General features: G+C 36.0%; 1 protein-coding gene across 2 annotated transcripts; it reads right to left on the bottom strand.

The window, feature by feature from the left end:
* Window positions 1-5901: 5901 nt before the first annotated feature.
* On the bottom strand, window positions 5902-11714 carry LOC125106803 (olfactory receptor 6C70). 2 transcript variants are annotated; one of them, XM_047741388.1, is made up of 2 exons: window positions 10810-11714; window positions 5902-6192 (listed from the first exon to the last, which is right to left on the bottom strand). In XM_047741388.1, exons 1-2 carry the CDS (start codon window positions 11712-11714, stop codon window positions 6141-6143), a joined length of 957 nt encoding a protein of 318 aa, XP_047597344.1. In that variant the 3' UTR covers window positions 5902-6140. The 2 variants fall into 2 exon arrangements, with proteins under 2 accessions (XP_047597344.1, XP_047597345.1); XM_047741389.1 differs by lacking the exon at window positions 5902-6192 and having other exon boundaries at window positions 10776-11714.
* Window positions 11715-15744: the final 4030 nt, after the last annotated feature.

Genomic DNA, 15744 nt, shown 5'->3' with positions numbered 1-15744 from the left:
TTATTTATTTATGAGAGATAGAGAGAGAGAGGATGAGTGAGAGAGGGGTAAAGGGAGAGGGAGAAGCAGACTTCACCACTGAGCAGGGAGCTCAACAAAGGGTCAATCCCAGGAGCTCAAGATCATGACCTGAGAAAAAGGCAGATGCTTAACCAACTGAGGCACCTAGTGCCCCTCTTTTAAATTACTTCTAAAGGATATTATGCTAAGCGAAGTAAGTCAATCAGAGAAAGACAATTATCATATGATCTCTCTGATATGAGGAAGTTGAGAGGCAGGGTGGGGTTCGTGGGGGAAGGGAGGGAAAAATGAAACAAGATGGGACTGGGAAGAGAGACAAACCATAAGAGACTCTTAATCTCAGAAAACAAACTGAGGGCTGCTGGAGGGGTTGGGAGGGCTAGGGTGTCTGGATGATGGACACTGGGGATGGTTTGTGCTATAGAGAGTGCTATGAATTGTGTAAGACTGATGATTCACAGACCTGTACCCCTGAAACAAATAATACATTATATACTAACTTAAAAATTGAATTAAATTACTTCTACCAGCAGTGCACCTGGGTGCCTCAGTCAGTTAAGCATCTGCATTCAGTTCAGGTCATGACCCCAGGGTCCTGGGATGGAACTCCACATAGAGTTTCTTGCTCCATGGGGGCCTGCTTCTCCCTCTCCCTCTGCCTGCCACTCTCCCTGCTGTGCTCTGTCTTTCTCTCAGTCAAATAAATAAATACATTTTTAAAAAAATTTTTTAAATAAATAAATAATTTCTGCTGACATAATTTTTAAACCAACTGCTTATTTTGAACTCCAGTGATATGTCAAACTCTTTTCAAACATCATCAAAGCCCTTACCAGTCCTGGAAATACATTTAAGTTGTATCAAAATGTAGACAGAAGACGATTGGGTACAGTCACCAATACATCATAGGTAGTTCATAGAGTAGCCTATATTCTAATATCAAGTCATGTTCAGTCCACTACAACACAGGACCTTTCAAGCAGTAGTATAGTTTTCTGGGGAAGGGATGAGAAAAGACACTGAAAGTATGTAAGCTGACATAGTAGGTGGGATCTCTCTCTGCAATCATACACTCAGTTTATTGATGTGTCTGCTTTTCTCTGTTGATTAAATTCCATTACTGACATCAGAGAAAAAAATTAAGTTGTCTAAACACTTCAAAATTTATGTAACAGGTTTTAAATATGTGATATTCATGGAAAAAATCATAGTGGTTTTTGAAATCCCATGTTACTGTTAGTTATTCTAATCCTTTCTTTGCAGTAGAAAATCCATTGTGGCAAGGAAGTCTGTGAGGGTAACATGTATCAGGATTATTTTTAATCATCTCTTGTTTGCATATGAAACAAAGTCACTTTCAAATATTGATTTTTTTTCCACACTTTTTAATCTGTAACTTGATATAACTATATTGAGATAGGAAGTTTAAAACCATAGTCCTAAATGTTAAGGTAACTTTTCTGAGTTCAAATTTATTGAACAAAGATTATGAGCATTTTCATAGTGCAAATGTCCTTTACCTCCTGATTTAGAAGAGGAAAATTCATTCACCTGTGTTTTATAGTATATTCCTTACACTTCTCTGAGATACTTATATATCACTGATAAAAACTTGAAGCTTATTTAAAATAAAACCTTGTTGTTTTGAACGTACTTATCATCAGGGAGCTTGTGTGGCTCAGTCAGTGGGACTTTCAACTCTTGATTTCAGTTGAGGTCATGATCTTGGGGTAGTAAGATCGAACCCCACAACACCTCTGTGCTTAGCACAGAGTCTGTTTCAGATTCTGTGCCATTCCTTCTTCCTCTGCTCCTCCCCTGACTTGTGTTATTACAGGCATGAGTACACATGCATGTTACTCTCTCTAAAATAAGTAAAAAAGTTAAATCTTAAAAAAAAAAAAGATAATTGCCTTAAGTAGCTATGGTAACATAAAATTTCATTTTACTTCTCCTCTTCCTAGGAAATTTACTTAGAATCTTTTCCTCTTCTAGTTAAACATTTTATTGAAAATAAATGTATTGGAGGACACCTGGGTGGCTCAGTCAGTTAAGTGTCTGCCTTCAGCTCAGGTCATGATCCCAGGATTCTGGGATCAAGTCCCACATCTGGCTCCTTGCACAGCGGAGAGCCTGCTTCTCTCTCTGCCTCTGCTCCCCTCTGTGCTCTCTACCTCTCTCTCTCCTTCTCTCTGACTCTTTTTAAAAAAGAAAATAAATGTATTAAGAAAATCTCTTTATAATATCTGAGCAAATGATTTTGATATGGAGCTAGATTTAAAATCTAAAGCTTACCACAACTTTTCTAGAATTATTTTATCTTGTTTTACCTACAAATATTGTATTTAATTCATGCAGGCAATACCGTTCTTGCTAATTCACTCTCTTACCCATGACCTTCATGCAATGTTCTTATACTTCCATCGCTTTCTCTCTGCTAGTTTCAATTCTGGCTGCTCTGTGTCTTGTTTGTCAGAGTTGAATGGGAAATCAGTCAGTTTAGATGCTAACATTGGATTTTTCTCAGATTTGCTTAACAGCCTATCACCCTCTGTTTCTGGATGAAGAGCTAGCACAGTGACTGGAATAAGCCCTCTCAGTTGTTGTTGTTGTGGGTTTTTTTTTTTTTCTTTTTGACAGAGAGTGAGAGAGCACAAGCAGGCAGAGTAGCAGGCAGAGGGAAAGGGAGAACCAGGCTCCCCTCTGAGCAGGGAACCCAATGAGGGACTCAATCCCAGGACTCTGGGATCATGACCTGAGTGGAAGACAGTCACTTAACCAACTAAGTCACCCAGATGCCCAGAGCCCTCTCAGTATTTGATTCCCTGTGATTCCTGTAAATTAAAAAGCACGGCCACTAAGTACCTCAGCTATGCAAGCTAGTTAGTTAGTTGTTAGTTAGTTAGTTAGTTAGTTAACACATTCTATCATGTCATCTCAACTTACAATCTCTTCTGCTAACAAGACAAGGGTTTCCATAAAGTAGATTGGTGATGATGAAGTTAAAGTTCTAAAGGCTATTGGGTCTTCCAATCCAATTTTTGTTTTGTTTTATTTTTAAGATTTCAAGATTCATTGCTTATGCAGCACACGTAGTGCTCCAATCCAGTTTTTATATTCCTCTCCAGAACTACACTTTTTATTGAGGTAACATTTACATAACATAAAAGGCACCATTTTAACCATTTCACTGTGTACAATTCAGTGGCTAGTCGTACACCCACACAGTTGTGCAATCATCACCATCATCTACTTTCATAGCACTGTCATCACCTCAGCAAGAAACTCCATATCTATCAAGTAGTGATTCCCTGCTTCCTCCAGCCCCTGGAAACCATTAATATGTTTCTGTCTCTAGGATTTACTGATTCTAGATATTTGCCTTTTGGGACTAGCTTCTTTCACTTAGCATAATATATTCAAGGTTTACACATGTGGTTGAATCTATGAATACTTCATTCTTTTCTATGGATAAATGACATTCCATTGCACAGATATACCACTTTTGTTTATCCATTATTCACCTGATGGACATTTAGGTTGTTTCCACTTGGGCACTATTATGAACAACGTTGTCATGAACATTCATGTGTAAATTTTTTTGATTCATAGCATATTTACATGTGCTTTTTAATATTTAAAAGAGCCAGTGATGGTATTAGAGGGGCATAAAAAATTGGAGGGATGATGATATACATTGTTTTCTGAGCCTGCAGTATCAAGTTAGCACTAAAAATATAAATGAATCACATTTTATTTGAAATGCAGTCATATGCCTAATAACTGAAAATCTTTTTTTTCTTAATAAACATATAATGTATTTTTATCCCCAGGGGTACAGGTCTGTGAATCACCAGGTTTACACACTTCATAGCACTCAATATAGCACATACCCTCCCCAAAGTCCATATACCCACCATCCTCTCCCGCCCCCCTCCCGCCAGCAAACCTCAGTCTGTTTTCTGAGTTTGAGTCTTTTATGGTTTGTCTCCCTCCCAATCCAATCTTCTTTCATTTTTTCTTTTCCTACCCCCCAACCCCCCCACACATTGCATCTCCACTTCCTCATATCAGGGAGATCATATGATAGTTGTCTTTCTCTGATTGCCTAATTTTGCTAAGCGTAATACCCTCTAGTTCCATCCATGTTGTTGCAAATGGCAAGATTTCATTTCTTTTGATGGCTGCATAGTATTCCACTGTGTATATATACCACATCTTCTTTATCTATTCATCTGTTGATGGACATCTAGATTCGTTCCATAGTTTGGCTATTGTAAACATTGCTGCTATAAACATTTGGGTGCATGTGCCCCTTCAGAGCATCACGTTCGTATCTTTAGTATATATACCCAGTAGTGCAATCGGTGGGTCATAGGGTAGCTCTATTTTCAGTTTTTTGAGGAACTTCCACACTGTTTCCAGAGTGGTTGCACCAGCTTGCATTCCCACCAACAGTGAAGGAGGGTTCCCTTCTCTCCTCATCCGCGCCAGCATCTGTCATTTCCTGACTTGTTAATTTTAGCCATTCTGACTGGTGTGAGGTGATATCTCATTGTGGTTTTGATTTGTATTTCCCTGATGCCGAGTGATATGGAGCACTTTTTCATGTGTCTGTTGGCCATCTGGATGTCTTCTTTGCAGAAATGTCTGTTCATGTCCTCTGCCCATTTCTTGATTAGATTATTTGTTCTTTTGGTTTTGAGTTTGCTAAGTTCTTTATAGATTTTGGATACTAGCCCTTTATCTGTCATTTTCAAATATCTTCTCCCATTCTGTCAGTTGTCTTTTGGTTTTGTTAACTGTTTCCTTTGCTGTGCAAAAGCTTTTGACCGTGATGAAGTCCCAATAGTTCATTTTTGCCCTTGCTTCTGTTGTCTTTGGTGATATTTCTAGGAAGAAATTGCTGCGTTGAGGTTAAAGAGGTTGCTACCCATGTTCTCCTCAAGGATTTTGATGGATTCCTTTCTCACATTGAGGTCCTTCATCCATTTTGAGTCTATTTTTGTGTGTGGTGTAAGGAAATAGTCCAATTTCATTTTTCTGCATGTGGCTGTCCAATTTTCCCAGCACCATTTGTTGAAGGGGCTATCTTTTTTCCATTTGACATTCCTTCCTATTTTGTCAAAGATTAGTTGACCATAGAGTTGAGGGTCTATTTCTGGGTTCTCTATTCTGTTCCATTGATCTATGTGTCTGTTTTTGTGTCAGTACCATACTGTCTTGATAATGACAGCTTTGTAATTGAGCTTGAAGTCTGGAATTGTGATGCCATCAACTTTGGCTTTCTTTTTCAATATTCCTTTGGCTATTCAAGGTCTATTCTCATTCCATATAAATTTTAGGGTTGTTTGTTCTATTTCTTTGAAAAAAAATGGTTGGGATTCTGATAGGGATTGCATTAAATGTGTAGACTGCTTTAGGTAGGATAGACTTTTTCATAATATTTGTTCTTCCAATCCAGGAGCATGGAACATTTTTCCCTTTCTTTGTGTCTTCCTCAATTTCTTTCATGAGTACTTTATAGTTTTCTGAGTATAGATTCTTAGCATCTTTGGTTAGGTTTATTCCAAAGTATCTTATGGTTTTGGGTGCAATTGTAAATGGGACTGACTCCTTCATTTCTCTTTCTTCTGTCTTGTTGTTAGTGTAAAGAAATTCAACTGATTTCTGTGCATTGATTTTATATCCTGACACTTTATTGAATTCCTATACAAGTTCTAGCAGTTTTGGAGTGGAACCTTTTGGGTTTTCCACCTATAGTATCATATCATCTGCAAAGAGTGATAGTTTGATTTTTTGTGCAGTGATGTTGGCTCTTGGCTGGGTTTCTTATTGATCTTCTGGGAGAGGGGCCTGTTGTAGCAATTCCCAAGTGTCTTTGCCCCAGATGGAATTGCACCATCCTTACCAGAGGCCGGGCTAAGTAATCCGCTCAGGTTTGCTTTAAGGAGCTTTTGTTCCCTGAGCATTTTCCGTAGAGTTCCAGAGGATGGGAATGAAGATGGTGGCTTCCCAATCTCCGGCCTGGAGGAGCCGAGAGCTCGGAGTCCCGCTCCTCCGTGCACCCTCAGAGAAAAGCGCCAAACCGCCCCCATCTCCCTGTCCTCTGGTCACGCTTAGAGGAAAGAGCTCAATCGCTTGCACTTGGAGAAAAGTGCCCGGTCGATTCTGTCTCTGTGGCCTCTGGCCGCGCTCCGAGCTCACCCAGCCTGCGACCGGTTCAAGGTAACCCCGAGCTGAGAGCTCACTCCTAGGCTTTGTCACTGTAGCTGGCTTCCCTGCTCTAATACCTGCAAGCTCTGTGACACCTAGACTCCCCTGATCCTTCTGTGACCCCACAGGACCTGGGGTTACGCTGACCGTGCGTGGGCTTCCCCCCAGTTTAGCCTCTGGAGCGATGTCCCCCTGTGGAGCAGACTTTTAAAGGTCCTGATTTTGTGCTCCATTGCTCTGCCACTTGCTGGGAGCCAGCCCCTCCCACTGTGGTCTATCTTCCCGTCCCTTTGGATTCACTTCTCCACAGGTCCTACCTTTCAGAAAGTGATCGATTTTCTGTTTCTAGAATTGTTGCTCTTCTTCTCTTCAATTTCCCGTTGGATTTGTAGGTGTTCACAATGGTTAGATAAGCTATCTAGCTGATCTCCTGCTACCTGATGTCATCTTAGCCTGCTACTTCTCCGCCATCTTGACTCCTCCCCCCATAACTGGAAATCTTAAAAAGGAAATTTATAATTGCGGTATTGTTGCTACATGCCATTATCATCATTATGTGCTCTTAAAATTACCCCAGAATCCCAAAGGGAATAAATTAATAAGGGTGAATTTAGTAACAGTTTCACATTAATAAGAGAATATGATAAATGAAAACACCAGTCAATGTAAGATTATACTGTTGATGAATGGAAAACAAAGCATCATTTCCTAAAGTTATGAAAACGTTGGAGCACAAAGTAAAGTCATTCCATATGTTGTACAACACCTAACCTTAATAAATACCAAGTACTAGGTTTCAATGAACTAATAATATTCTAACACTTGTGTATTAATATTAAATTTTAGAAACTCTTAATGAATCCATTATTAAGGTATTTAATAGCTTTCAGTCATTTGTAACTACTCTCAAATGAGGAAATGATTTGGTTGTTTTAGGACAGTCCATATTCTGTCATGACACCCCTTGTAAATCAAATCCATAAAGAATCAAATTGAGAATAGTTGTTTCAGTCCAAGCCTGTTTTTGTAACTTTTTCTAATTTAAATTTAAAGACATGTTCCAAAAATAGTACAAAGTACTACATATGCCTTTTTTCAGTCACAGTTGTTTACATCTTGTATGTTTTTTTCATCATTCTCTCTCTATATATATACATACATGCACTTAATATTCTATATAAACAAATACTAGTACTATAAACATAAATGTGTATGCACACATGTATATATATATATATATATATATACTTCCTAAACCATTTGATGATAAGTTGGACATTGTGCCTCTTTATCTTTCTCAGGTTATGGTTATATTTCCTAATTAGATCATTATGTTATCTAACCAAAATGTAATGATCAAAATTGGAAAATCTGACATTGATATGTTATCTAATCCATAGTCCATATTAAAATTTTATAATTTTTTCCAAGTGATACCTTTTATATCTTTCTATGTATTTCTGTTCCCTCTAGATCCAGCATAATGCAGGACTATACATTGCATTTAGTTGTCATTTCTGCATAGCTCTTACCTGATTTTTCTTCAAAGTTAAACTGAGATTTGGGTTTTGTTTTTTATTGTTATTATTGGTGGTGGTGGTAGTGGGGTTTTTTTTGCAGGAATAAAACAAAAGTGATGATAGATCTTTCCTAATCACATTTCAAGAGCCATATAATGCTGATTTTCCCACTGGTTTTGGTAACTGATCACTTGCATAAGGTGGTCTCTTTCAAATCTCTGTAGACTGTGAAGTTACTATTTTCTTCATGTAATAATAAGTAATTTATTAAGAGATATTTTGAGGCTGTGTGAATATCCTGTTCCTCGTGAAACTTTCATCCACTAGTTTTAGCATTCATTGATGATTTGCTACCTTAATCGTTACTTCTATATGGGTAGTTAAGTGTATTTTACTATAAAGATGGTCTTTCTTTTCTCCCAGGTATATTATTCATTTACTATAAAACAATATGAATTCAAGGATTGCAACTGCCCCTCAGAACAATGTATTACTTAAAATATAACCCCTGGGATATTTTACTAATTACCAAGCACATTTAGATACAGCCTTAGAAAAACAGATACTGCAACAGGCCTCTGGGGGAGAGGACAATATACGGCCTTGAAGCTGAGCAGCTGGGGATGCCCAGCTCCATCAGGGTGGAACGCCACCTGCTTCATTTTTCCATTATCTACCCTTCCCCCGCCCGCCCCGTAGAGCACCTGTGGCTACTTAGATAAGTCCTTTGAATGTGCTTGCACAACTATAAACTTTATACTACTTGTACAGACAAATTTTGCCCTTCTTCTTGTTTAGCTACAAGGCATATAACTAAACATTTGACCTTTATTGGCTCTTCTGTGGGCTATTGTTTCTATCTAATAAAAGCGAGACTAAGGAGTTGCTCAGGGCAGCAGTCTTTTTGGCTATTGTCCCCTGCTCCCATTCTCTTGCAGCTGACTGTTTGTGCCTACTTCTTCTCCCATTCGCCGACTGGAAGCGGCAAAGGATACTCATTTTACTCAATAAGTTTATTTTATTAGTATTATCATTTATCTGATATCCAAATTACACAAATATGGTGAATGAGAACTTCTTTTAATTGGATTCTAAACTTTTTTTATATGTCTTCTTCCTTTTTTGAGGAGTTCTTTACACCAAGGTGTAAAGCTTTTAGCTTTCTTATACTTTCCTTGATCATCCCAAAATAAAACTGTCATTCTCCAGGGATCCAAGATTCCCTTTAATTAGTGATATTTAAAAACCAATGTGGACATTAGTTGTGTTGGTTAGTGTGTTATTGCTTATTAGCCCTCAGAAGACTCTGTGTGGGTGTGGGTGTTATGCATTCATACTGATACCTCCAATTCTGATACACACTATACAGGTTACTTAAGAAAAAACTTCTTGTAACTTGTTTCCCCTACAGTGAGAAGCCTCAGTATCCTTTTCTCCAATGCCACAGTTGAATAAACCTAGAATACACAAAGAAATTACAAAACTGATCGTCAATAACACTATAAAAAGTAAACCAGATATCCAGAACTCAATATTTTCTTAAACTTTATTAAAATTTATGATTGCTGAACAAATTTGAAATATCTAATTTGAAGAGTTTTGACAAACATAAGCCATATTCTTTTTTTTTTTTAAGATTTTCCCTTTATTTATTTGACAGACAGAGAGAGGGAGATCACAAGTAAGCAGAGCAGCCGACAGAGAGAGAAGGGGAAGCAGGCTCTCCACTAAGCATAGAGCCCAATGTGGAGCTCGATCCCAGGACCCCAAGATCATGACCTGAGCCAAAGGCAGAGGCCCAACCCACTGAGCCACCCAGGCGCCCCAAGCCATATTCTTATTAACTGTCAAGATCAATGAATTACCAATTGTGGTTTCTACTTTGAGTTATAGATTAGTTTTGGTGTGATTTCATTGAAATTAATCAATATTTTCAAGACTATAGGCTAGAGAAGTGTATGGTAACTATAGGCATAGACAAGAACAAATACCACTGGCACATTTGGAAGATAGTCTTCAGCTAACAACTTAATCACCTCTATGGTATAAACCAACAGGCATAATGGCATAAACATTAGGAGAATTATAAAGTTGTGGCATCTATGCGTTTTAAGAACTAACACTTAGAATAACCCTAGTTTTAGAGAAAATAAAACATCATTCTATCTTTCAAGAAGTCATTTGAATTAGGAAAAACTGATATTTGATATCATTTACCATATAAAACTGGTACAGAAGTAAATGCTAATAACCTATATTCCAGGAATTAAATTCATCAAAAATTGCCATTTATTCAATAGATCATTGACATGTTGAAGAGATTAAGTTTGTGGTTTCGATTTGAATTTCCCTGATGGTATTGCATGGAGCACTTGGTGTGATGCATAAACAATGAATCTTGGAACACTGGAAAATTAAATTTAAATATTAAAAAAGGACATTAACCTTGTTTTATCTTTTTTAAAATGATTGTGTGAGAAATAAACTAAATGTGTACTAAGTCATATTTCATTTTCTACTGCAATTTTAAAAATTTAGCCAACATAAATACTAAAATAAAAGGTGACTGGATGGCTCAGTCAGTTATGTGTCCACATCTTGATTTCAGCTCAGGTCATGATGTCAGGGTCATGAGATCCAGATAGCCATGGGCTCTATGCTAAGCGGGGAGTCTCCTGGAGATTCTCTGTCCCTCTTTCTCTCCCCTATCTGCTTTTCACTCTCTCTCTCTCAAATAAGTAAATAAAATCTTAAAAAATAATAATAAAATAAAATGACACAAATAAATTTATGATTCATTTCAAAAAAAGGTATGCTTTCTTAATATGTTGACAATTGACATTACAAAAAATTTTGCAAAATATTTCTTCATATTGCAAAAAGTTAAAGTCAGAACGTATACAGTGGAAAGAGTATCTAGGCTCAGGTAAACTAAAGAGATCCAAATAATTACATTTTAAAGATCAATACTAAACTAGAAGAGTCAAGATATTTTTATTCACTGTTCTTTTTATGTTTTTATTTATCTGAAGCAGAAAATATCTTACTAAACACATCTCTGAAGGCTTGTTTAACTTGCTGGTTTCTCAGAGTATAAATGAATGGATTCAACATAGGGGCAACTGAAGTATTGAGCACCGCTACTCCTTTGCTTGAAGTGACTCTTTCATTTGCAGATGGCTTTATGTACATGAATATACAACTACCATAAGTGATGGATACAACAATCATGTGAGAAGAGCAGGTCGAAAAGGCTTTTTTCTTTTGCTGAACTGAAGGGAATTTTAGAATTGTCTTGATGATGTAAGAGTAAGAAAGGATTACTAATAACAACGTGACAATGAGGATCATCACAGCTAAGGAAAAAGCAATCAGTTCTAGCAAATGTGTGTCTGAGCAAGAAAGTTGCAGGACAGGAGAAATGTCACAAATGAAATGATCAATGATATTTGAGGCACAGAAATCCAGGTTAAGAGCAAAAATCAGTGGAGGAAAAACAACCAGAAATCCAGTTGCCCAGGAACTGAGTACAATCTGATGACAAATTCTGTTGCTCATGATGGATGTATAATGCAAAGGTTTGCAGATGGCAACATAATGGTCATAGGACATAGCTGCCAGAAGGAAAAATTCTATAATGCCCAAATATATGTAAAAAAACAACTGAGATATACAGCCATTATAGGAAATGGACTTTTCTCTGGTTACAATGGTGATTAGGAACCTGGGGATGCAAACACTTGTGAAAGAAATTTCCAGGAAAGAGAAATTACGGAGGAAAAAATACATTGGGGTCTTGAGGTGAGAATCCAGTAGAGTAAGGGCAATGATGGTTAAGTTTCCTATCATACTTAGCATGTAATTTAGAAATAGAAATAAGAACAATACAATTTGTAACAGAGAATTATCTGTCAGTCCCAGAAGGATAAACTCTATCTCTTTTGTATGATTTTTCATTTCTCTTTTGTGATTTCAAACAAATCCTAGAAATAAAAGGTACATTGATAAAAAACTATATGAGTAGCTTTATATCCATGAAATAATATATAAAGAGATCCATATTCACATATATGCCCATTTATGAGGAAATACTCTATGAGGTTGAAAATATGATCTAGAACCATGCAACAGACAGTATATGCACAATAGGAGTCAACTCAGTTTTGAAAACTGACCTGCAAAATCCATAATAGTTTACTTTTTCACCATTACTTACAAACTGCCAGCTCAACTGTAACTAATTCCAAATTTGTTCTTTCTTAAATAAATTAGATAAAATCTTGGTTCCAGATTCAAAAATAATTCATTCATTTTTAATTATTAATTTCATCAAAATAGAATATGCCAGTATAATGAATTAAGACCTACAGTTAAATTCTGAAATTTTAGGTTTCATATTAATGTGGTCTGGATCTGAGCAAGAAGTACATATTAATGGCTACTGAGGAAAAGGACAATCTGCTTTCAGACTGACGTTTCTATAGGTCTTTTATTGTTTAAGAATAAATAAATAATATACCCCCAAAAAAGAATATCCAAATAATAAATTGAAACTATTGTAACATTAAGCATTATGTGAAAAAATGTTTTTACTTTGCAAAGGAAAAAACTTTTTAGAGTATATAATGGGATATTGACACTTCTGAAAAGGCAATTAAATTTTCATATTACATACAAGCTATATGTCATGGCATAGTTTTGAGCGGAGTAAAAATTCGTCTAAATATTTAAAAAGAAGCAATTCTTTAAATAATTTTAGTCATTCAGATAATTACATTTTGAAGTGATCCAAAATATTCTAAATGTATTTTAGACACAAAATTGCAAAAATGTTTATACAAACTGACCCCAATTTTATAAATGTCTGTACCTGATACATGAAGGTATGCTTTCCATAAGTATATACAAAAATAAGAGTAATTTAAAATAAAGTACTATCAATGAGCTGTTAAATTAGCCATTCTTAATAATATCCTACCAAAGAAATTACACAGTGGAACATGCTTTCTCAAATTTCTCTAATTTCTCTAATTCATTATTTTATAATAGCAAAATAAAAATAATGTGAATTCACATTATTCACATTATTCATAATTATAGGTTATATATTTTAGAGGCATATTTTCAATTAAAATAAATCTAGTTGTCTTATTTCAAGCTTTACTGTAGGGCTGTGATCACCAAGACAGTATGGTACTGGCACAAAAACAGACACATAGACCAGTGGAACAGAGTAGAGAGCCCAGATATGGACCCACAACTCTATGGTCAGTAATCTTCAACAAAGCAGGAAAAAATATCCAGTGGGAAAAAGACAGTCTCTTCAATAAATGGTGCTGGGAAAATTGGACAGCTACGTATAGAAGAATGAAACTCGACCATTCTCTTAAACCATACACAAAGGGAAACCCAAAATGGATTAAAGACCTCAATGTGAGGCAGGAATCTATCAAAATCCTAAAGGAGAACATAGGCAGTAACCTCTTCGACATTGGCCACAGCAACTTCTTTCAACATAAGTCTCCAAAGGCAAATGAAAAAAAAGCAAAAATGAACTTTTGGAACTTCATCAAGATCAAAAGCCTCTGCACAGCAAAGGAAACAGTCAACAAAACAAAGAGGCAAGCCACGGAATGGGAGAAGATATTCGCAAACAACACTAAAGAAAAGGGCTGATATCAAAGATCTATAAAGATCTCCTCAAACTCAACTCCCAAAAAACAGATAGTCATGCCAAACAATGGGCAGCAGAGATGAACAGACATTTCTCCAAAGAAGACATACAAATGGCTAGCAGACACATGAAAAAATGTTCATCATCATTAGCCATCACGGAAATTCAAATTAAAACCACATTGAGATACCACTTAACACCAGTTACAATGGCCAAAACTAACAAGACAGGAAACAACAAATGTTGGGGAAGATGTGGAGAAAGGGGAACCCTCTTACACTGTTGGTGGGAATACAAGTTGGTGCAGTCACTTTGGAAAACAGTATAGAGAGTCCTCAAACAATTAAAAATAGAGCTACCCTATGACCTGGCAATTACACTACTGGGTATTTACCCCAAAGATACAGATGTAGTGAAAAGAAGGGCCATCTGAACCCCAGTGTTCATAGCAGCAAAGTCCACAAGAGCCAAACTGTAGAAATAGCCAAGATGCCCTTCAACAGTTGAATGGAAAAAGAAGATGTGGTCCATATATGCAATGGAATATTATGCCTCCATCAGAAGGGATGAATACCCAGCTTTTGCGTCAACATGGATGGGACTGGAGGAGATTATGCTGAGTGAAATAAGTCAAGCAGAGAGAGCCAATTATCATATGGTTTCATTTAATTATGGAGCATAAAGAATAACATGGAGGACATTAGAAGGAAAGGAAAAGTGAATTGGGGTAAATTGGAAGGGGAGCCTGAAGCATAGGAGACTATGGACTCTGAGAAACAAACTAAGGATTTTGGAAGAGAGGTGGTGGTGGAATGGGTAGAGTCTGGTGGTGGGTATTAAGGAGGGCACACGTTGCATGGAGCACTGGGTGTGTCTATAAACAATGAACTTGGAACACTGAAAAAATAAAGTGAATTTAAAAAATCAGTCATGTACTTCATTTTCCTATTAACCTGAGGAATTGTTATCAGTTTGCCAAATAAATAAGGTATTTCTAAGTAAACATAAGCACTGGCAGAGAGAAAAAAATAAACAATATCACATAGTGTATGTTTTCTTTCCTTTAAATAAAAAAACATTTAAATTACATCCCATATTAGTTTTGTCAATCAGTTATCTTTGCCTGTTCTGAAGTTGTTTTTCTTTTTATTATTGAATACATAATATTTTTCCATTTGCATCATTTAGCCCATCACCTCATATACAAATTCATAAACCACATTAATTAACAATTTTAAGTTTTTATTGCTCAAAGTATTAATAAGAATTAGCACCTCTAAAGAGCTGTCTTTCCTATTTAAAAAAAATGTATTAAAATATGTAAAGCCAATTCTACAAAGAAAAAATATCCTCTGACCTTGTCATGTCTGATTGACTTGTAGAGGTGTCAGGCACTCTGTTTATCCAGAAAGCACTAGGATAATCCTCATTCCCTCCACTATTTTGCAGTGTAGTGTCTAGTTTAAACCACTTAAGTATTAGAAATGCAGGTGGAAATGTGTAAATCAAACTTCAAACTCTTCCATTTATGGAATTAGAAAATAGAAAATTAGCAATAATTAATGCTTTATATAAGGAGTAATAATAAAATATCACTTTATCCCTGCTATTTATTTGTATATAACTTACATGATATTTGTAATTATTCTTACATTTTTTAAAGAAAATAACACCACTATTTTACTTACCATGAGCAGTTTATGTTGGTCTTTTTTTTCTGTAGTTTACATGAGCAAGGATCAAGGATAATGAAAGGCAAACATACTCACTAGAAAAAAATACTTAATTTTGTAGGCAGAAAGATTAATATAAAATAATCTCATGTTAATTCAAACCAAAGAGATAAAGTGTGAATATTTTAATAATGTTATTTGTCTGCACTATCACATATATCTGAATATATGGTAGTATCTATGGCTTGGTTAATAAAGATTTCTCATAAATTCCTTTGTTTAATACTCTATAATTTATAAAATGTGTGTCCAACTAATCCTACCTCACAAACATCCATGAAGATTATCATAGCTGAGATGATTAAATTGAAACTTGGGAAATATATATTAGTTTCCAATTATCTTAAAGGAATGAAGACATCTCCACAGGAAATCTAAGGGGAGGATGTCCCTAAGGAGAAATAAGAAAGATGAAAAAACATTCCAAAGAACCTACAAAACACCAGTTGTCTTTGTCAACTTGTCTTTGTTCTTTCATTAAATATAAGCTTATTGTTTCAAGCATGATGATAAACAATTGTTAGAGTTGTCACATTAAACACTGCCCATTTCATGACAATCATGTAAACAATCAGCAAGT

The sequence above is a fragment of the Lutra lutra genome, chromosome 8, assembly GCF_902655055.1.
Source record: "Lutra lutra chromosome 8, mLutLut1.2, whole genome shotgun sequence".
NCBI classification, from domain to species: Eukaryota; Metazoa; Chordata; class Mammalia; order Carnivora; family Mustelidae; genus Lutra; species Lutra lutra.
Note: the sequence above shows the minus strand (reverse complement) of the source record. Positions and strands in the feature narration are given on the sequence as shown.